This window comes from Drosophila subpulchrella, chromosome 2R, assembly GCF_014743375.2.
Source record: "Drosophila subpulchrella strain 33 F10 #4 breed RU33 chromosome 2R, RU_Dsub_v1.1 Primary Assembly, whole genome shotgun sequence".
NCBI classification, from domain to species: domain Eukaryota; kingdom Metazoa; phylum Arthropoda; class Insecta; order Diptera; family Drosophilidae; genus Drosophila; species Drosophila subpulchrella.
Window position 1 is genome coordinate 3736670 of NC_050611.1, and position 17968 is coordinate 3754637.

The 17968-nt window shown below is 35.5% G+C and overlaps 10 protein-coding genes and 1 long non-coding RNA gene across 13 annotated transcripts; 6 read left to right on the forward strand and 5 right to left on the reverse strand.

The window, feature by feature from the left end:
- Positions 1-2007: 2007 nt before the first annotated feature.
- Positions 2008-2514, reverse strand: LOC119550853. Of its 3 annotated transcripts, none has more exons than XM_037859823.1 (3): positions 2420-2514; positions 2277-2345; positions 2008-2213 (listed from the first exon to the last, which is right to left on the reverse strand). In XM_037859823.1, the coding sequence occupies exons 2-3, from the start codon at positions 2341-2343 to the stop codon at positions 2089-2091; spliced, it is 192 nt and encodes a 63-aa protein (XP_037715751.1). In that variant the 5' UTR covers positions 2344-2345; positions 2420-2514; the 3' UTR covers positions 2008-2088. The 3 variants fall into 3 exon arrangements, with proteins under 3 accessions (XP_037715751.1, XP_037715753.1, XP_037715750.1); XM_037859825.1 differs by having other exon boundaries at positions 2277-2367; positions 2420-2479; XM_037859822.1 differs by having other exon boundaries at positions 2009-2213; positions 2277-2512.
- A 1922-nt stretch (positions 2515-4436) lies between these two features.
- LOC119550538 (bomanin Bicipital 1) lies at positions 4437-5000 on the reverse strand. Its single transcript, XM_037859260.1, has 2 exons — positions 4845-5000; positions 4437-4782 (listed from the first exon to the last, which is right to left on the reverse strand). The coding sequence occupies exons 1-2, from the start codon at positions 4939-4941 to the stop codon at positions 4463-4465; spliced, it is 417 nt and encodes a 138-aa protein (XP_037715188.1). The 5' UTR covers positions 4942-5000; the 3' UTR covers positions 4437-4462.
- Positions 5001-5872: 872 nt separating this feature from the next.
- Positions 5873-6323, forward strand: LOC119550903 (bomanin Short 2-like). Its single transcript, XM_037859894.1, has 2 exons — positions 5873-6032; positions 6095-6323. Exons 1-2 carry the CDS (start codon positions 5975-5977, stop codon positions 6169-6171), a joined length of 135 nt encoding a protein of 44 aa, XP_037715822.1. The 5' UTR covers positions 5873-5974; the 3' UTR covers positions 6172-6323.
- Positions 6324-6501: 178 nt separating this feature from the next.
- LOC119550902 (bomanin Short 2-like) lies at positions 6502-6911 on the forward strand. The gene is made up of 2 exons (XM_037859893.1): positions 6502-6661; positions 6724-6911. The coding sequence occupies exons 1-2, from the start codon at positions 6604-6606 to the stop codon at positions 6801-6803; spliced, it is 138 nt and encodes a 45-aa protein (XP_037715821.1). The 5' UTR covers positions 6502-6603; the 3' UTR covers positions 6804-6911.
- A 327-nt stretch (positions 6912-7238) lies between these two features.
- On the reverse strand, positions 7239-7885 carry LOC119550900 (bomanin Bicipital 1). The gene is made up of 2 exons (XM_037859891.1): positions 7739-7885; positions 7239-7682 (listed from the first exon to the last, which is right to left on the reverse strand). The coding sequence occupies exons 1-2, from the start codon at positions 7794-7796 to the stop codon at positions 7282-7284; spliced, it is 459 nt and encodes a 152-aa protein (XP_037715819.1). The 5' UTR covers positions 7797-7885; the 3' UTR covers positions 7239-7281.
- A 307-nt stretch (positions 7886-8192) lies between these two features.
- Positions 8193-9107, reverse strand: LOC119550904. Its single transcript, XR_005219512.1, has 4 exons — positions 8994-9107; positions 8755-8794; positions 8409-8512; positions 8193-8274 (listed from the first exon to the last, which is right to left on the reverse strand). It is a non-coding gene; the product is annotated as an uncharacterized LOC119550904 (long non-coding RNA).
- Positions 9108-9169: 62 nt separating this feature from the next.
- On the forward strand, positions 9170-9602 carry LOC119550901 (bomanin Short 2). The gene is made up of 2 exons (XM_037859892.1): positions 9170-9329; positions 9393-9602. The coding sequence occupies exons 1-2, from the start codon at positions 9272-9274 to the stop codon at positions 9470-9472; spliced, it is 138 nt and encodes a 45-aa protein (XP_037715820.1). The 5' UTR covers positions 9170-9271; the 3' UTR covers positions 9473-9602.
- A 2120-nt stretch (positions 9603-11722) lies between these two features.
- On the forward strand, positions 11723-12098 carry LOC119550151 (bomanin Short 3). Its single transcript, XM_037858662.1, has 2 exons — positions 11723-11879; positions 11955-12098. Exons 1-2 carry the CDS (start codon positions 11825-11827, stop codon positions 12020-12022), a joined length of 123 nt encoding a protein of 40 aa, XP_037714590.1. The 5' UTR covers positions 11723-11824; the 3' UTR covers positions 12023-12098.
- A 573-nt stretch (positions 12099-12671) lies between these two features.
- On the forward strand, positions 12672-13106 carry LOC119550150 (bomanin-836). The gene is made up of 2 exons (XM_037858661.1): positions 12672-12828; positions 12888-13106. The coding sequence occupies exons 1-2, from the start codon at positions 12765-12767 to the stop codon at positions 13052-13054; spliced, it is 231 nt and encodes a 76-aa protein (XP_037714589.1). The 5' UTR covers positions 12672-12764; the 3' UTR covers positions 13055-13106.
- Positions 13107-14132: 1026 nt separating this feature from the next.
- Positions 14133-14499, forward strand: LOC119551045 (bomanin-065-like). The gene is made up of 2 exons (XM_037860155.1): positions 14133-14304; positions 14362-14499. Exons 1-2 carry the CDS (start codon positions 14253-14255, stop codon positions 14430-14432), a joined length of 123 nt encoding a protein of 40 aa, XP_037716083.1. The 5' UTR covers positions 14133-14252; the 3' UTR covers positions 14433-14499.
- A 413-nt stretch (positions 14500-14912) lies between these two features.
- Positions 14913-15273, reverse strand: LOC119551043 (bomanin-068). Its single transcript, XM_037860154.1, has 2 exons — positions 15115-15273; positions 14913-15051 (listed from the first exon to the last, which is right to left on the reverse strand). Exons 1-2 carry the CDS (start codon positions 15164-15166, stop codon positions 14981-14983), a joined length of 123 nt encoding a protein of 40 aa, XP_037716082.1. The 5' UTR covers positions 15167-15273; the 3' UTR covers positions 14913-14980.
- Positions 15274-17968: the final 2695 nt, after the last annotated feature.

The following is a 17968-nucleotide window of genomic DNA, read 5'->3' on the forward strand; positions in this document are numbered from 1 at the left end:
CTAATCGTTCGTCACCACACCCCACACTCCCCAAATATTATTTGGTTTGCGATTAAAAAATAATTTTCCCTTGAAATTGTTTCTATTAAACAGAAAAAGAAATAAAACAAGGTCTTAACAACAAATTTGAAAAATATATAAATAATGGATTACAGGTAAGTAAGATTACAGAGAATTTTGGCTCACTGCAGCGCCCTGTTCTGGAGCAGGAGAAATTGGGGCGTCGGCCCAGTCGGTGAGGTAATTACGAAAATGAAATCAGTCCGAGGTAAGCTGCATAATGCAGGCGCCCGAGGGTGAAGGGCCTGCAAAATTGAATGACCAGTTGATCGGCCTTGGGGGTGTTGGCAATGGCAAAGGCGATGGCTATGGCAATGGTGATGGTGATGGCGATGGTAATGGTGATGGTGGTGCTCCTGATGGCTGTGGAAATTGTGGGCCCTGCCCCAGGGGCGTGGCCAGGCAATTGTTTTCTGACCCCTCTTCGGTGGTCATGTTGGCTACATGTCCTGGGCCCCCAAAAAGGGGATGGGAAAGTGGCAGGAAAATTCTGTGTTTGGCAAATTTGATTGCATATTTGGTTATCTGTCATTTTTCCGAAGGCAATCATGTTCGCAGTGCGTAATTAGGTTACCATGACGGTTTTTGGGATATGTGGAAAAATGGAGTATGGCTTTAGTTTACAACAAAAATCAATTTATTACTGAAAAAGACCTTAACATTCGTGCTAAAAATATATTACTTGGTAGTGTTCATTTATAATAATTATTAAAAAAATGTTCCACTAATTAGTGAGACTTTAAAAAAATTGTGCAATTAAAATAGTGGCATTTACATGCCAGCCCTTGAATAAATTTGCTTGCAGAAGAATGTTAATGACAACAAAATATGAACAATTTAATATTCATTATTTCACAATTCTCTGTTTCCTTTCATATTTTCCACTTTTTCTGACCACTAAAATTCGTTGCGAGGGATTTTGAGATGGGCTCATAAATACGATAAAAATGAAAGAATGAAAATGCAGACATCAAATTGAATGTGCAACTGTGCGTATGCGCAATGTGCCGGGGGCAAGCGAAGCAAAATGAATTTAATTATAAAAAATTGAGTCCTTTTCGGTGGGGCACTTGAAAAATTCAATTAATCTCTTGATACCTTGCAAACGAAATTAATCAAAGTTCTTGCACAAAACTTTTCAACAAGAGTGGTAACAAAAAAATACAACAAGTGTTTGATTCTTTTCATGCTTTACCTAACATTGTTTTTTACAATTTTCGCTAGCCAAAACTCCAATTTCCGCTGAATGAAATCAAAGAGAGGTTTTTTTAGACCATAAAAAAATCGTTTGCCGGTAACAACGGTCGGGGCAAATAAAAATCAAATTTAAAGCTCTAAGAAACCCCCCGGAAAACCGTGACTTCGGCCTCGAAAAGCAGGCCGAAAAAAGGGTGGGTGGTAAAGGGATTGGTTGGGAAACCCCCTCCCCTCACACACACAACTAAATGTCGCAATTTTACGAGTCAATATAAAGGTGCCTGGGGAGTCATTTACAGGCGCACAGCGGTTTGCCTTCGCTCGGTTTTCTTTGGCAATAAAACATCTCACAAAGGACACGGGTCACAGGACGCGGAAAAGCGGTACGTGGAAATGCCGTTGCCGCAAGGAAAACGAGGAAAAACACGTGTACGACGGCATGGACCCGGCTAAAGTCAAATATGATGGCAATTTTTATGCTTTTTTGTTGAAATATTTCCACCAATGAGGCATAAAACAGAAGCCGAAACGGAACTTCGCTCTGGGCCAAGAATGATTTACGACCCATTCTTCAGTTTACGACAAATTTACGAGAACATTGCAATTTGGCTATTATTAATTTAGTACAGTGAAGCAACTTACAGGTGGGCCAGCCAGGAAACGAATTTCTTAAGTTTCATTCGTTGAATTCAAAAGACGATTTTTGTCTCACACATGCGAAGTTATTGTTTAAGTTTATCACTTTTCATTTTAGTTAGCTTTTTATTAATTAAATAGTTATAAATAATATAAATATATATGGCAAGTTTGAGGATTTTTTGAAACACAAATTTACCATCTTCGAGTAAATTTAATTGATAAATGAGCCGTATTTTTAGTGGCTCTGGCAGTACAGCCATAACAGTTTCCATGGACGATGATGTCGCCATTCCTAATAGTTATTTTGGGAATCGTTCCTAAGATTAAACGATATATTATTAATAAGATCAAGTTAGTACAAATTTAAAAGCAGTACTTACGGGCATATCCAATTTCGAGTAGGGAGAGAAGCGCCAGTAGCGGGACCAATAACGAAAACCACTTCATCACTGCGACAATTCAAATGAAACACTGACGGAGATCGGACCATCAAAGCTCGATTTATATAGCTGCATTACCTTACCTTGGCGGTGATTAACACAAGAATATCAGAAAATACCCTAGAGCATTGTATAAACACATGGGTTTTCCAAAAACCCCCACTCTTGATAACCCATCTCAAACAACTGAGGGCTCAGATCTGATGCAGGTCAGCTTTAAAGCTTCTACTCCCCAGCTTCGATGTATAATTAATTCACTTAGTTATACCTGTGATGAGCGCTGCGTAAAAACCAATAATGACGTAAGTTTGAATATTAAGGGTATTCGCAGCCTACATTAAATAAATTAAGATAAATGTAATTTTAAGTTCATATTTTTTAAAAGAAATCATAGAACTGACATAAATACTTTGAACTCCATTTTAGGTATGCATTTTCAATTATTTAGTGGGTAATACCCACATTGCAAATTGCGTTTTTAGTTACAAACTTGTTTTTGAGCAGGAATATGCTGCTTAGAATCTATTGTTTTGTCTGAACATTAAATATACCAGAATGTATTAGAAATCATTACCCCTAAGTTCGAATAAATAAATAAATTGAACGAAATTTTAAAAAATTAAAAATATACTAGGACCAGAGCATTATGAATTTGGCGGTTCAAGATTGTATGGAAACATTTTTTGTGTAGAGGGAAAAAGGACAGGTGCAACAGTTTTCTCTAGCTTTTTTTTCTCAGTGTAAATTTGTTTGTATGCACAAAAAAGAATTGGTTGCTAAAATTTACAAATGCATTTTAGTAACTGTAAAATATTGTACTGTACTATTACGAATGTTTGATTTTGCTTTGCTTACTATTTAATAGTTAAGACACCAATAACATAGTTACATTCACGTGACGTACACATGTATTTTATTATTGCAATGGTAATTGAAGCGAGTGGACAATTGTTCGAGTCCTACTGGAGTTAGTTAGTCGGAGGTCTTTTTATACCCATGCAGAGGGTCAGAAGTCAGTCAGAAGTTTACAACGCAGTAAAGGAGACGTTTCCGACCCTATAAAGTATATATACTCTTGATCAGCATCTCTAGACGAGTCGATTTAGCCATGTCCGTCTGTCGGTCTGTCCGTTTCTACGCATACAAGTCTCTCAGTTCTAAAGCTATCGGGATGAAAACTTCCCAAAAGTCTTATTTCTATTGCAGGTAGTATATAAGTGGGAACAAGCCGGATCGGACAATCATATTCTATCAAAAATTATCAAAAAAATATTTTTAAAAAATTATATCTTCGGAATATTATTCTTTTAATATTTAAGAATTTTGTATGAAATTTAAAACAAGTATGACGACTTTATCATATAGCTGCTATAGGAAAAATCAAATAATTAAGGTTAAAATAATACATAGACCGTTATACTTAATTTTCGTTAAACATATACGATAGTAAATTTAAGTGGAACATAAGCTTACATAAAACGTGGACGACCTGCAAGGGTAAGTAAACTTCGGCATGGCGAAGATAGCTTCCTTTCTTATTCAGTTGTTAAATTCCTTTACTCATAATACTCAAATTTTAAGATTACAAAAGCAACATGTCTTGTGCAGAACTCGAGCCCGGGTCAAAAAAACCGATTAGCTAAATGCCTTTGTAAGCTTAGATAAAAATCTGACCATGACTCCATAATCCCAAATTTAGTCCATATTAACTTAATTTAAATCCATTTTTTGTGTCTTAAGTCCATATTTTTCTAGGTGTAGATATATTTAATTTTATAAGACTTATAACTCTCGCAAACGGATGAAATCTGGGTTTATTTTCCTCCACACAAAATATGTTTCTACTACTGTTTTGCGTAAAACAAAAACGTTTTTAGAATAATTTTTTTTGGACTTCATTCAGAACTTCCGACTGGGACAGGGAGAGTTGTGGGCGTTTGTATTAAATTAAACTATAATGAATAAGCTTTCCTGACTTTCTCTATAATTGATTCAGCAAAATATACTTTGAAGTAACCAATTTAAGTACACCCTTTTTGTGAAATAATGGACAGCTATTAAGGAGCCGTCAGTAATCCCAGAGAGTGTATAAATGCAAAGTGTTATGTTTTGTTCTTTATTGTTGCCTAATCCCCGCCCCCACTGATGCTGCAGCCGACGCAGTCCTTATTGTGAAGGTAAGTGCCGCCTGGCACGCGTCCACTGAAGCCATCGGGAAACTGGGTGCCACCGCCTCCTCCTCCTCCTCCGCCAGCCGACAGTGATGGACCAGCTCCTGGGCGGCGGACTAGACCGTCCAGAGCTCCTGGATAAGCGTCGGGGGAATTGATATAGACATTTCCCTGGCCAGGCCTTCCAGTCCTGTAGGTTTTGCCATCGACCACCACGTTTTCCGCCACCGGTGGACTACAATCCCTGCACGCTCCGCCGATAATCACATTTCCGGCTGCCAAGTGATGGAATAATAAGAAAATCGTGCGGCTGAAAGGGGGACCATCTGATTCTTACCTGTGGCCTGGGAAATCAGGACAGCGGCAACTGCAAAGGCCAGAATCAGACACTTCATTCTCGATCTGGGTGCAAAAAGAATCTGCTCGAGACACATGAAATCCGAAAGCTTTTAAGCGTTCACCCCTGCTTTGTTGTAGAAACCAGATTGCAGCAGACGCACAACCGTATATAGGTGGGATGGTGCGGGACTCGCCCCAGAAACCAGTTCAATTGACAGATAATTCTTGGCAAGGGGTTTTCCAGAATCCCCCTCCCGTACTCAAGCTTTTATTTTGATTTCTGTTAGCTAGAAATTGAACTCAAGCGTGTAGGTAACACTCAGTGTTCACAAAAAAAGCAGATGCTTGTTTTGATTTAAAAATCTTGAAATTGAATCTTTATTTTGCGTTTTAAAGTTATAACAAGTAGTTTCAAAAAACGTTGTTTGGTAAAGAAGTCCTTGAATATGAACAATTTTTGTTATTATTTTGAAATGTGTTAAGGAATTTGTTGACTTATTCAAGTATACTTATTATTATTTACTATTAAAAGTATATAAAAATTGCAAATATTATACACATAGGTAATCCATAAACATAGGTTTAATTTCACATTAGTTATTAATTTGTTTGGATTCCTTATAATTGACCCTGAGGATTACAGGAAATATTGCTAAATTATTAATATTATTCTAAAATTTTAGAAATTAATTTTGTAGTCCTTAAAACCAGTCCAAAGATGTCCTAAAAGTGTAATAATAAAGTTTTTGACAAATGTAAATTTGCAATGGAATTAACCTACTTCTGTTATTAAATTCATTTAATTATTTTTAGTCTTATCAAGTTTACAATACAAATCTATCTTATTACTTACATATTTGCGCAAAAATCTGCATGCTGTGAATTTCCCTTCAGCTGTTTTGCTTTTATTTTTACTTTTAATCTCTGGGTTTGTTGACTACATTTTTGTGTTTTCCCATGTCATCGGTTATCAGAGAGCCAACGAGCGTCCATTGCACTAGAGTCGCTCTATGGTCGTACATTCAGCTATAAAAGATCGGGTCTGGACAGCCGAGAGCACCAGTTACAGCCAATCCATTGCTCAGCGCATATATCATCTTAAACCGGAACCACCAATCCAGAATCAATATGAAATTCTTCTCAGTTGTCACCGTCTTCGTGCTCGGTCTCCTGGCCCTTGCAAACGGTAAGTTAAGCCTATAAATTTCCAAAATCTGATCAATTTATTTATCAACTATATTTTCTCAGCTGTTCCCCTGTCGCCCGATCCCGGAAATGTGATCATTAACGGAGACTGCAAATACTGCAATGTCCGTGGTGGCTAAAAGGAGAATCTATCTATGTCTAAGGATGTACAAAAGGACTACTTACCTCAAACCCAAGACACAATATTTATAATACCGCTTAATACTAAAATGAAACCTAGAATTAAAATAAAAGTGCCATGAAATCAAATACAACAAAATAGAAGGCTTCACTCCTTTCCTCACTAAAAAACATTGAGAAATCTTTTATTTATGGGTAACTATTAAGTGACGAATTATGCCATTAATCATTGGATTTACGTACTTGAAACCCGTTCCCTTTGAAATCTATTGATTAAACTATTGACGAGAGGTTATCAGACGCCTTGCACTTGAGTCTTTATAATCAGATTGACTTGGCTATATAAGATCAGGCCTTGTAAGTCGAGAGCATCAGTCGAAGCCAATATTTCCCAGCGCACTTTTCATATAAAGCCTGAAACTAGAATCAATATGAAATTCTTCACAGCCGTCACTGTCTTTATTGTCGGTTTGATGGCTCTAGCCAATGGTGAGTTATAAATATATACGTTACGTAATTGATCAGATAGCTTATTTCACATTTTTTCTCAGCTGCTCCCCTGTCGCCCGGTGGTGGAAGTGTTATTATCAATGGCGACTGCGTGAGCTGCAATGTCCACGGTGGCAAATAGGAAAGTTCTGACCTGAGGATGGAGAAAGGCCCATAACTTATCTTCAACCAAGGACCATATGTATATAACTAATGTGTACTAAAATAAAACCTAGAATCTAAAAAAATGCCAACAAGAAAACAAGTTTACTTCCTTATTACTTAAACAATTTTTACTGAGCCGCTATGAATCAAAATAACCAACTGAACGTAGTGGCCGACGTCATAATATAGGCTATATAAATGTATAGCTATTTATAAAAATGTGTTCGTCAATAGATTGGTTACATATATACCAAGTGCGATTCATTATATCATTTTATTTGTAATGCGAAAAGTTGTATAGCCTATAATAGGGTTAAAAGACAGGCAAAAGAAGATGGTGCTGAGTGGAATATAAAAAATAACATTGAATTGGTTAAAAAATAAGAACTTTAAATAGTTTTTTGTTTTTTTATTGTTTTTAATGATTTGCAATTTTTTTAACTAATTCCGGATTACTAGCCGCGAATATTGCATCCGACGCAATCACTGTTGCGCACCAAGGTTCCGCCGGGATAACCACGTGAATCGATGGTGGTGACGCCACCTCCTGACCAGCCTCCGCCTCCGCCTCCTCCTCTTCCTCCAGATCCATCCAGATCGATGTACTGACCCTGGCGTTTCGAACGCCTGCCTATATATTGGGATCCTCCAGCTGATTGGTGTAGTGACCAACCGCCGGCCAGGTCATTATCATCCTCCTCCGATGAAGTTGGCCTGCGGGGCGGAGAAGATTTAGGCTTGGGTTTGGCAGTAGTCCTGCCACCATTCCCCTTGCCAGTTGAAGGTTTGTGGGTGGTAGTGGTGGTGTGTCCATGGGAGCAATCAACGCACTCCCCCTTGATGGTGACCTTTCCGGCTGTGAATGAATAGAGATTAATATTCTGGCTAAAGCCTTTGAGCTGCAAAACCGACCTTGGACGTAGGCCAACGTCGCCAAGAACAATAGCGCCAATAGCGTCAGGCACTTCATTATGCGGCTCTCTAACTTCGATCGATCGATCACCGGCGCCTTCTTTTATACCCGTCCCGATTATCTCAGATCTGTAATCAACATATACTGTATGCGAGTGCATATAAAACCGCTCAAGGCTGGAGTTAAATACAGCTAAGGCATGATGTGTTCCTTGATCTTGAAACAAAGCTGAACTATTGGCTGTTGCCAGAGTAAAAGATTAACAGGAATTAATGCCTTTAAATATTTAGATTAATAATTTATAGTCTTTTCAAGCTACAGACGAACCAATTATGTGCTCTTCGAATAAATACCGTCATTCAATCTTTACTTATGGAAATATTTTAACGTATATTAGTTTACTTTTGTAGACTATCTTGTTGACAAAACTATTATAATGATAGTTCTAGATTTCTTCGCTAAGTCGTCATCCATAAATTAAAGTTACATGTCATTCATGATTAAATTACACTAGCTGACAAAACTTTTCCATTATCTGCAATAAATAAACATGCATTTTGTGTCTGGTGAAATTTGTTTCTAGGGATAAAAAATTGTAAAGTTTCTGTTTTTTCAATTTTTTCATGCCTATTTTATTTTGTATCTCGAAAAACATTTTTTTCATCTTACCAAAAAGTATTTGGGTCATCAAGGGCCTTGTTTAAGAATAATATATAAAAGTAACCTTTTCCTTTCCACGCCTTAGCGATTGGAATTTTAAAAAGTTAGTATAACTGAAAACACACGTATAAAAATCTTAATTTTTTCAATTACGTACATTTAAAAATAAAAGATAATTTAGTAGCTCTAGTTCTGTTAAAGGAATTTTCTACATTAATGTTTTATGTGTACATGGCACCTGTTAATTTAGAATTTAGAACACGTGTTGTTTTTTCAATTAAATTATCATTAACAGGTTTAAATTCGTCGATACAAATTTTTCTATACCAAAAACAAATACACTGATTGTTATTACCCGTTGTTTGATTTAATTTGTGCAAGTCTGTATGCAAATGCTAGAAATAAATAAAAACAAATGTTATTTGTAAACAAAAATATATATATAAATATATATGTATATATATATCTTTGGGTGAAGATTAATTTCTTTTGTATTACTCTACTACGGCAAGTAGTTAAAAACTACCAAGAACTCTAACCGTTTTCTCTGGAATCTCTATGCAATATAAGTTACCTGCTACTTCACATACACACCTCTTTGCTTCTCCGTAAACACTGGACTGGAATTTCCAGATTTAAATACGCAAAAACAAAATACTATTGAGCGGTTAACTTTCTGTGTTTTCCCAAACGTCTCAGATTGGTTGGGGGTTATCAGAAGCCTGCGGACTGCCCATTGCACTCGAGTCGTTCTGCGATCCGAAGCTGAGCTATATAAGATCTGGTCCCGAAAGCCGAGAGCATCAGTTGAAGTCAATCAATTGCCCAGTGCATTTAGCATCAAAAACCGGAACCACAAATCCAGAATCAATATGAAATTCTTCTCAGTCGTCACCGTCTTTGTGCTCGGTCTGCTGGCCCTGGCCAACGGTAAGTTAAACCTATAAATTTCCAATAGCTGATCATTTCATTAATTAACTATCTTTCCCTCAGCTGTTCCCCTGTCGCCCGATCCAGGAAATGTGGTCATCAACGGCGACTGCAAATACTGCAATGTCCACGGTGGCAAGTAGGAAAGTTTTTGCCTAAGGACCAACAAAAGGCCATAACTTACCTCAATATTTATAATACCACTTTGTACCAAAATTAAACCTATAATTTAGAACAACAATGACTTAAATAAAAAACACACCAAAAAATGTATATTTGTTTATTATCTTTCATACATCTCTTACAGATTAGAATATAAATAAAACAGTGCTCACTAAAGCTTAGAGCCAAGCTGAACAGCTATACAGCCAAAGCCAATTGTAATACACCGACTAAAAAAATTAATCGACTTTAAATTAAAGAAATACACTGTTTAAAAGGAAATACAACACCAATTTCTTTAATTACAGAAATTTTGTAAGTTTTAGTCTGGATTTCTTTTTGAAGACGCCACAATATTTATTCCCCCACAACGGCCTCTGTTGGCTGATTGCTTTCCTAAAATATATAATATCAGCACCTTAAATGTCAAATATAAAAACTACCGATCAATTCCTAGATTATCCCTAAACTTGAGTTATTAAATAGAGAAAACTTACTACAACTTCTGTAAGATAGATATTTGTTGGTGGGTACACCTATTGGAGTTAAAAAACATGAAAGAACGCTATAATCTACGTGCTGGACTACTAGATACCTGTTACTCAGCTAAAGGAAGTGCGAGGGAGACGGAGATGTGCATGCAGCAAATCTGCTCCTTCCGAGATTGCACACAACGCCAAACACGCCACCTAGCGTCTATTCCTATATTAGCTTATAACTTTTAAGCTAATGGTCAGATTTGAACAATTTTTGGCATTTAGATGGGTATTGAAAAATATTTTGAAAATGCTCCAAGAAGAATGGTGGTAGTTCCTGATAGAGTTGGACCCCAAGATTACAAAAATGATACCAAAAATAATTTTTAAAATAAGTTTCTTGAAAGATTTGTTTTGGAAAATAGTTTTGGTACATGTTTGCTTATATACTCAATGTAGCCTAGTCATTTATTCGACATAGGGTGACATTATAGTTGTAAAATAAAGCATGTATCAACTAAATTTTGTTAAGCGCAACTCGAGATGTAATTAAAAAAGATAGACTCGGCTAGTGATTCTGATCAAGATTATATATACTTTACTGGGTCGGAAACGCTTCCTCCAACCTGTAAAATACTTTCCTACCAATCTAATATACCCTTTTACTCTACGCGTAACGGGTATAACACCACATAATGTAGGATCAGGGCTCAGAAAAATTCGAAATGCGTTTTTGTTAGGGGAGGAAAATATTTATTGAAGTTCATTTTTAAGCGGTGTCTTCACTTTTAAGCATCGTTTAATAAACAAATCCATAGGTCTATTGAAAAGTTGTTTCGAATTTATCTGAGATTATTAAATTTAAAGATAATATGCTTTTATCTAAGCTATAAAGTTTCTGTTTAAAAAATGCACGTATTCTAAGAAATTTATTTTACATATTTTGTCCGTTTGTAAATTAGGGTGGCCTAAATTTATTAAGCAATTTTTTGAGGTCCTACGCCTAATCGCAAACACATTTTGTTTTTAAGAGATTACAGAAACTGACTTCAAGGATTATCTCTTATACGTAATTTAGCTGTTTATTAAGTTTATTTTAATATGGGTAGAGTGGACTTTAACGCACTCTTGTTTATTAGGTCATCAGGTTATTAAAGAAAAAAGATTTTTATAATTGAATTTGTAATTGGCATATAGGTAGGTAACATTTGTAAGAAAGTTTGACAAAAATAGGTTTCGAAATGTTGTATTGTTTGGACCACCCTAGTGACCCTATTTAATTGTTTACTTAAGGAATCGGTAAGTGGTTCTCCGCCCCTAGAGGAATCAGACTCTTCCCAACTACCTATGCTACCCCTTTGTGCACCTTTTCGCAATTCTTGCTAATAAAGCCGGTGTTAATTTAAGCATTTATTGTTTCGACGGAATTGAACGTGTAAAACGGGTCTCAATACGTGGAAAAACATCGCAGGGGCGCCAAGTGAGATTAAATCAGGTTTGCAATCCGAGCACCGCACGTGAATTGAATCGCGCTCTGGACCAGCTGGATTTACCCTCCCCAATCTCGCACCCCGGGGCTATCAGTCTGCACTTGTTTACGCTCAATTTCATTGAGAACGTCGCACTATTGCACTCGGGGAATTTCTGGTCTGAGGGGTTGGCTCTGGGAGAATCCCAATCTGTGGCTGACTTTTCCCAGCGTCGTTGCAGCCACCTTGATAAGACAGAACAGATTGTTCTAGCTGGAAGTTCTGTGATAGGGCCTATATAAGCAGTTGGCTTCTCAACACTCAGCATCAGTTGTCAGCTGCAAATCCTCTCGAGTCAACCTCAAAAACAAACCACAAAACCAACAACATGAAATTCCTGTCGCTTGCCTTTGTCTTGGGTCTGCTGGCTGCCGTGGCCAATGGTGAGTAAACTTAACAAACTATTTACAAACTACATAAGTTATTTAATTATTATTTCAATTACTTTCCGTCTTTAGCCACACCCCTGAATCCTGGCAATGTCATCATCAACGGCGACTGTCGAGTCTGCAATGTGAGGGCTTAAGGGCAGCAGAGATGGAGCAAAACAACCAAGCCAGTTGGAGTTCACACAGCCAAATATTTTTAAGTCGTATAAAAATGTAAAAAAATATTCAAAAAATTCGTTTATTAAAAAAATATTCAAAGTACAACCAAATTAACTTAATTTATTGGGACATTTATCTGTTAAAAGCAGAAGATGGGATATGAAGGACAGTTGAAGCTTGCAAAGCTTAAACTGAAATATATTTTATTCACAACAAAATGCATGCAATGTTTATACCCGACATTGTAAAATAAATTCGTAAAAGAAATAATCAAAAAGGTATAGAAACCTTATCAGTATAGATTAGATACACATAGTTGCAACTAATGGAAAACATTTAATTTATTTATAACAGTTTTGATATACTTTTAAACCTCGGTATAAAAATATTACGTTTGATTAAGTAATAAGTACTTAATTCCACATCATGCGATTTCCTACACCCATTTATTCTATTATAAAGATAAATATATAGGAATTTAGTAGATAAACGTGCAGATAATAGTTTAACTATAACTTAGATTGTTCTTGTACACAGTAAATAAAATGTACAATGCAAGCATCCGTTTCTTACCACTTGATATGGTCTTTATCAGTTGCTTTACTTGGGTTTTTACTGTAATCCCCCATTTAAGATGAACAATACTATATATAGAGCCTATATAAGAGCAGAGCACTCGCGCTTTCTCAATCAGATTTATTCGCAATCCCCAAGAGAAACATGAAACCCCTTCAAATCGCCGGAACGTTGATGTTGCTTTTTTGCCTGCTGGCTGCGGTAAACGGTAATTGTTATATCAATTAGGTTTATATATATTTTTAGCTAACAATTTTCTAATTGCAGCCACACCGGGCAAGGTGTATATCAATGGACAGTGCATTGACTGTAACAAGCCCGATAACGATGATGGTATAATAATGCCCCCAGACCATAAAACGGCTGGTTCTATGTCCTACACTCTCACATCTGGAGCGGTGTTTTTCGGAATTATGTATCATTTATTTAGTTAAATGAGTGTTTAATTATTCTGTAAATAAAATAATGATTTATTGAAGCTATGAACCGATGGTTATATTTTTGGGGACAAAGTAGTTTAAAAAACGTGATACTTTTGTATAGGAACTACTATTTCACAAAACAAGTAAAACACAAAGAAATTTATATATATGTACACTCAGAAAAAAATCAAGTACTTCCAGCTTAAATCAAGTATTTTCGGAGTCAAAACTTCGCCAAGCATGGAAAGAACAGAACCAGAGAACAAAATGCAGCTTTCAAGCACGAAATCTAGTCATATTTCTACTAAAAACAAGATCGATTAAATAATAAAGTAAGAAAGTTGCAGGCATGATTTATGGACGAATAATTCTTAAATTTAGTACATGTATTGTAAACTTACATTGGGTTTAGTTTATATGCTAGTAAAAGAAATAAGTATTAGAAACTTAAGTAAACGAGATACTTCTAATTAAAATAATTTTTTAAGATTACTAACGAGTTGTCGCTTCCGGACATTAACACTGTGCAATTTATACGCATTAAATACCGAACACTTTCAGAATAAACAGTTTAAAGCTGTTGACAGATATTTAAATCCAAAATGTGCTTAAAGTGAGTACTTTTTCAGCACAATTGTTCTTATATGGTAAGCACGAAATCGTTCCTAAATCAAGCCTTTTTGTACTTGATCTTAGGACGGTGTTTTTCCCTGAGTGTAAATATATATATATCTATTGCTCAATTATTTATTACGGTATAATAGCGCACTGCAATGAGGACATTTAAAAAGCATTCAATTAAAACAATAAAATAACAAATTTTGGTACACTTTTAAAAATGTAAAAAAAAATTAAAAATTAAAATTTTAAATTGTTGATACAATAAATGTGATACCAAGACCATGTTAAAACTATTTTCAAGTTGTTTATATGTTTGAGTGCATTACTTTAGACAAAGGTGCATTTAATCATGTATTTTTAACACTGATTGATTTCCTTATCGTCCGCATTTGGTTTTGAAATTATATATATAATAGAACCCGCTTATCAGTGGGAAATATTTCATTTCTGGGGCATTTCCAGTAAATTCAAGACCTTGCATATATATGGCAAATACCTGCGGTTACATTTTATTTTAAGGGCTCCCATGTATAAAAGAAAATCCAGGAAGTGTACTTCCCTCAGTTGAGTTCGAGGCATTGCTTACAAAATGAAACTAATTTCCCTGTTGTTTTCACTTGGTCTGTTGGCCATGGCGATGGGTACGTAAATCTTAGATCCTTTAATCCTTGCATTTAAAAAGCATTTTATTTTTACAGCTTCCCCAATGAATCCTGATAACGTTATTATCAATGGAGATTGCCGAGATTGTAATGTGTACGGAAGCTAATCTGGAGCTTAAAACCCTAAGAGTTATGTAACTCACACTTGTAGAAAATAAATTTTCTGCATATAAACAGGTTATTTTATTTATTTACTACATAATAATCTGGGGGGAAGGGGGGGTTGGCTACGTATAAATGTAAGTTCCTTGAAACTTGTCCTTAAACGGGGGTCGAATAGGGCTTTTAGCAGCCGATTTGACGTCAAGTGCGTCAAGTGCACATAAATACAGAAAAAAATGTTTTTAATTTGTAAGCGATATTTTTATTGCAATCGTCTTCTCAATAAATACTTTAAAAGTCTGCTGGACTCAAACTAAGGTTTTGTATTGTCTAGAAAAGTAATTATTTTATTAAGAAACGTTGTTGGCTTATCAGATATAGTAGTTCTGCAATGTTGCACGCCTCATATATTGATATTCTTTGTGGAGAAATTTTCAATGCGCTGTAAAACCATAGATCACTGCACCGAAAAAAACATTTAAGTATTAGATTCTGTGAACTAATTTTATTTCATATTTTGTCACAACAGAGAATTGCGCTTCTAGTCCAAATATTAGTCGCCTCGAACATTGCAAACCCTGCAGTCGCCGTTGATTATCACATTGCCGGGATTAAGGGGATTGGCTAGACAAAAAAAGATTCAGTTAGTAATCAGTCCAGATTGTATAGTATATCCTTAGCACTTACCACTGGCCAGAGCCAGAAGGCCCAGAAGAAATGCGATCGACAGCAGCTTCATATTGTGAGTGAATCCAACGACTAATTTGCCAGTCTGTTCGAACAGGTCTCTTTTATAGCCCCGCCAAGGCGGATTGATTAGCAAATTGCGCACTTTTTCAATTAATGCATGGCATTTGGCATGGAATAAATAAAAATGCGTCACAACTTGATTTTAACAGCAGCCTACCCCGTTTTTTATAGCTCTCAAGAGATCTTTGTCTGTGATTTGCGTGTCACTCTAACTAAAAAGCATTAAAACTGCAGTTGATTCCGAGGAATTTTTCCTTTTTACCTTTTTTTTTTTCATTACAAAATGTAAACACGGACTCGTATCAATATAAGCAAAATAATTGTATCGGAATTTGATGATATTTCCAGAAGTGTAAATCATAAGCTGAATAAAGTAAAGTTTAAAATATATAAATTGATATGATAACGGATTTTTAGATTTTGTTGTATAGCGCTCAAGAGATCTTTGTACATAAATACATTTTAAATACACTAAAACTGTAATTGGTTCAATTTTACCTTTATATGATTACAAAATATACACACGAATTCGTTATCAAAATATACAAATTAATATAAATTAGTTTATTTTATACCGGAATCTGATAACATTTTCTGAAGTGTAAGCCATAAGCTAAATTTATACATAAAGTAAAGTTTAAAATATATTAATTGATATAATAACAGATAGTTCGATTTTGTTTTAGAGCTTGTTTAAACATCTTTAAAATGGCACTTACGGAGTTAATAAATGTTTATTTTTAAAGAGTTTTTTAAGCACGCTTTTAGAAACCTGAGTTTCCCTTGCTAGAATTTAACTTGTTCAATGTTTTTTGTTCGGAATTTGTTTCTATCAACCCGCCAAAGGTAAATGAACGTGTTTGTGGTCGAATTAACTTGGCACCCAAAAGTTGTTGTAGGTGTGTCTGTTTGATTCTGTTTATAAGCAACTCTGCCCGTGCATAGGTGCACTCAAAAGAAATATGGTTCTAAATAATGGTGAAAAATATAATATTACAACACAAAATGGATTCCAATAAAGTTGACATTTTTATTAAGTATTGACTTAAGTTATTAGATTTAAAAAACAAATTATTATTTTAAAGTATTGAATATTGAACTTTAAGGCTTGGCCTATATTTAAATTTTATGCTTACAACTATGAAAAATATTTATTTATAGTTTTAAAATATATATATATATAATTATATTTCTAGACTTTGTAATTTAAAGGTGTTGATTATTTTTATTTTTGTTTTAAATTGTAACTTTTTTTTACCGTGTATGTGTTTTCGCACATGGCTGGCAATTAAGCCAATGAAGCATTAAAAACCACCAACCAAGCTCCATGCAAAATGAGTTTTTTGGGTGATTCGGGGGCTCGCGGCGATTGTCAGCTTTTTCGGGGCGGTTGGATGGTTTCGAGGACGAGAAAGGTGAATGCGAGTGGGGCGGAGAAAGGGTTTAACTCAGCCATCCAGCTTCCACTCACACTGGATTAGTGCCGCGTGTGCTAAATGCTGTTGTTGTTTTTACACATTTGTCAACGTAGATGGCATTACGGATAAATGAACTTCAACCAGATGAACGTACATGTGTCCGTATACGTTATACGTGGAATTGTGCCCCGGGATGGACGGGCAGCCGACACGTGTGCGTTAACAATTTAATTACGCTGCGGGCAGCGACAGCTGCCACATGGCTCTCGAAAAAGTTAATCATCCAGACGAGAGGGTTTTCAGGAATCCAAGACAACCAGGAGTTGGCTTTGTGGCACGATTAAAGAGTTATTCGAATGTTTCAATTCAAGGACTCGAGCGACGTTAAGGAGCGGTATGTCAAAGGGTCTCGAGAGGTCATGTTATTGCTGTATAAATTTAAACAAGAGAGAACGCTATAGTCGAGTGCCTGTATACTTTATAGGATCGGAAACGCATCCTTCTTTCACTCTACAAGAAAAGGGTATACTAAATCCGACTTTTTAATATAGGTATTAAAGTTTTGTCTTTCTTAAAAATCATTAGTTTCCCATACAAATTTAGGGTTAACAAAAACTAAATTAATAAGTGTGACCTATAAACTGACTAACTTTTAAAATGGAAACAGATAGAAAATCATAAAATGTTTTTCAAATAATTTATAAATAAGCACATTGAATAATCTACTATACTAATCTATTATTATCAACGGATTGCAAATCATAAATGTAAAAGAGGAAGAAAGTACTTTATTGAAATAAGCATAAGCGTATTAACCTTTAAAATGGATTAATTAAAAGACGTTTTTATGTACCTACTTATTAACGATGCGTATTAGTAATATTACCTTAGATTAACTTAAACCAAATGTATAACGTATGTACATATATTTGTGAATATAATGTGGTCGATGTGCATTCTTTAATATATTTTTAGTCCATTTACGTTTTTTCCATGCATTTATGTTTATGGGTAATTTCAGCTCCTTTCCTATCCTATATAATGGTTTTCTGGCAGCTGCTCTTCTATTAGTTTACTGTCAACCTTCGGCGAAAGGGCGGGGTTAGTCGAACAGTGGCTTAGTTATATAGATGGACCAAGAGGGGTTTTACCAAAATTCTGTACCTATGTGTCTACTAATGAAGTATGAAGCCTATGACTTCCAAACATGTTATGTGGAACTATCTTAATAAATTTAAAAAGTATTATTTTTAATTATTGTAGTATACCTTTATGGAAGCTCTTTGAGTGGGCGTGGCACTGGAAAAGGGGTGGTGAGGGTAGGAAAATAGAAGGCATTGTTTCCGAACATGTGTGCATTCTGTTAGTTGATT

Coding starts and splice junctions, on each gene's coding strand:
- LOC119551045 (XM_037860155.1), top strand. CDS start 14,253: ATGAAACTAATTTCCCTGTTGTTTTCACTTGGTCTGTTGGCCATGGCG. Junction 14,305..14,361: donor TCTGTTGGCCATGGCGATGG/GTACGTAAATCT, acceptor TTATTTTTACAG/CTTCCCCAATGAATCCTGAT.
- LOC119551043 (XM_037860154.1), bottom strand. CDS start 15,166: ATGAAGCTGCTGTCGATCGCATTTCTTCTGGGCCTTCTGGCTCTGGCC. Junction 15,052..15,114: donor CCTTCTGGCTCTGGCCAGTG/GTAAGTGCTAAG, acceptor TTTTTTGTCTAG/CCAATCCCCTTAATCCCGGC.
- LOC119550538 (XM_037859260.1), bottom strand. CDS start 4,941: ATGTGTCTCGAGCAGATTCTTTTTGCACCCAGATCGAGAATGAAGTGT. Junction 4,783..4,844: donor CCTGATTTCCCAGGCCACAG/GTAAGAATCAGA, acceptor ATCACTTGGCAG/CCGGAAATGTGATTATCGGC.
- LOC119550901 (XM_037859892.1), top strand. CDS start 9,272: ATGAAATTCTTCTCAGTCGTCACCGTCTTTGTGCTCGGTCTGCTGGCC. Junction 9,330..9,392: donor TCTGCTGGCCCTGGCCAACG/GTAAGTTAAACC, acceptor TCTTTCCCTCAG/CTGTTCCCCTGTCGCCCGAT.
- LOC119550900 (XM_037859891.1), bottom strand. CDS start 7,796: ATGAAGTGCCTGACGCTATTGGCGCTATTGTTCTTGGCGACGTTGGCC. Junction 7,683..7,738: donor GACGTTGGCCTACGTCCAAG/GTCGGTTTTGCA, acceptor ATTCATTCACAG/CCGGAAAGGTCACCATCAAG.
- LOC119550902 (XM_037859893.1), top strand. CDS start 6,604: ATGAAATTCTTCACAGCCGTCACTGTCTTTATTGTCGGTTTGATGGCT. Junction 6,662..6,723: donor TTTGATGGCTCTAGCCAATG/GTGAGTTATAAA, acceptor ATTTTTTCTCAG/CTGCTCCCCTGTCGCCCGGT.
- LOC119550903 (XM_037859894.1), top strand. CDS start 5,975: ATGAAATTCTTCTCAGTTGTCACCGTCTTCGTGCTCGGTCTCCTGGCC. Junction 6,033..6,094: donor TCTCCTGGCCCTTGCAAACG/GTAAGTTAAGCC, acceptor ATATTTTCTCAG/CTGTTCCCCTGTCGCCCGAT.
- LOC119550150 (XM_037858661.1), top strand. CDS start 12,765: ATGAAACCCCTTCAAATCGCCGGAACGTTGATGTTGCTTTTTTGCCTG. Junction 12,829..12,887: donor CCTGCTGGCTGCGGTAAACG/GTAATTGTTATA, acceptor TTCTAATTGCAG/CCACACCGGGCAAGGTGTAT.
- LOC119550853 (XM_037859823.1), bottom strand. CDS start 2,343: ATGAAGTGGTTTTCGTTATTGGTCCCGCTACTGGCGCTTCTCTCCCTA. Junction 2,214..2,276: donor ACTCGAAATTGGATATGCCC/GTAAGTACTGCT, acceptor GTTTAATCTTAG/GAACGATTCCCAAAATAACT.
- LOC119550151 (XM_037858662.1), top strand. CDS start 11,825: ATGAAATTCCTGTCGCTTGCCTTTGTCTTGGGTCTGCTGGCTGCCGTG. Junction 11,880..11,954: donor GCTGGCTGCCGTGGCCAATG/GTGAGTAAACTT, acceptor TTCCGTCTTTAG/CCACACCCCTGAATCCTGGC.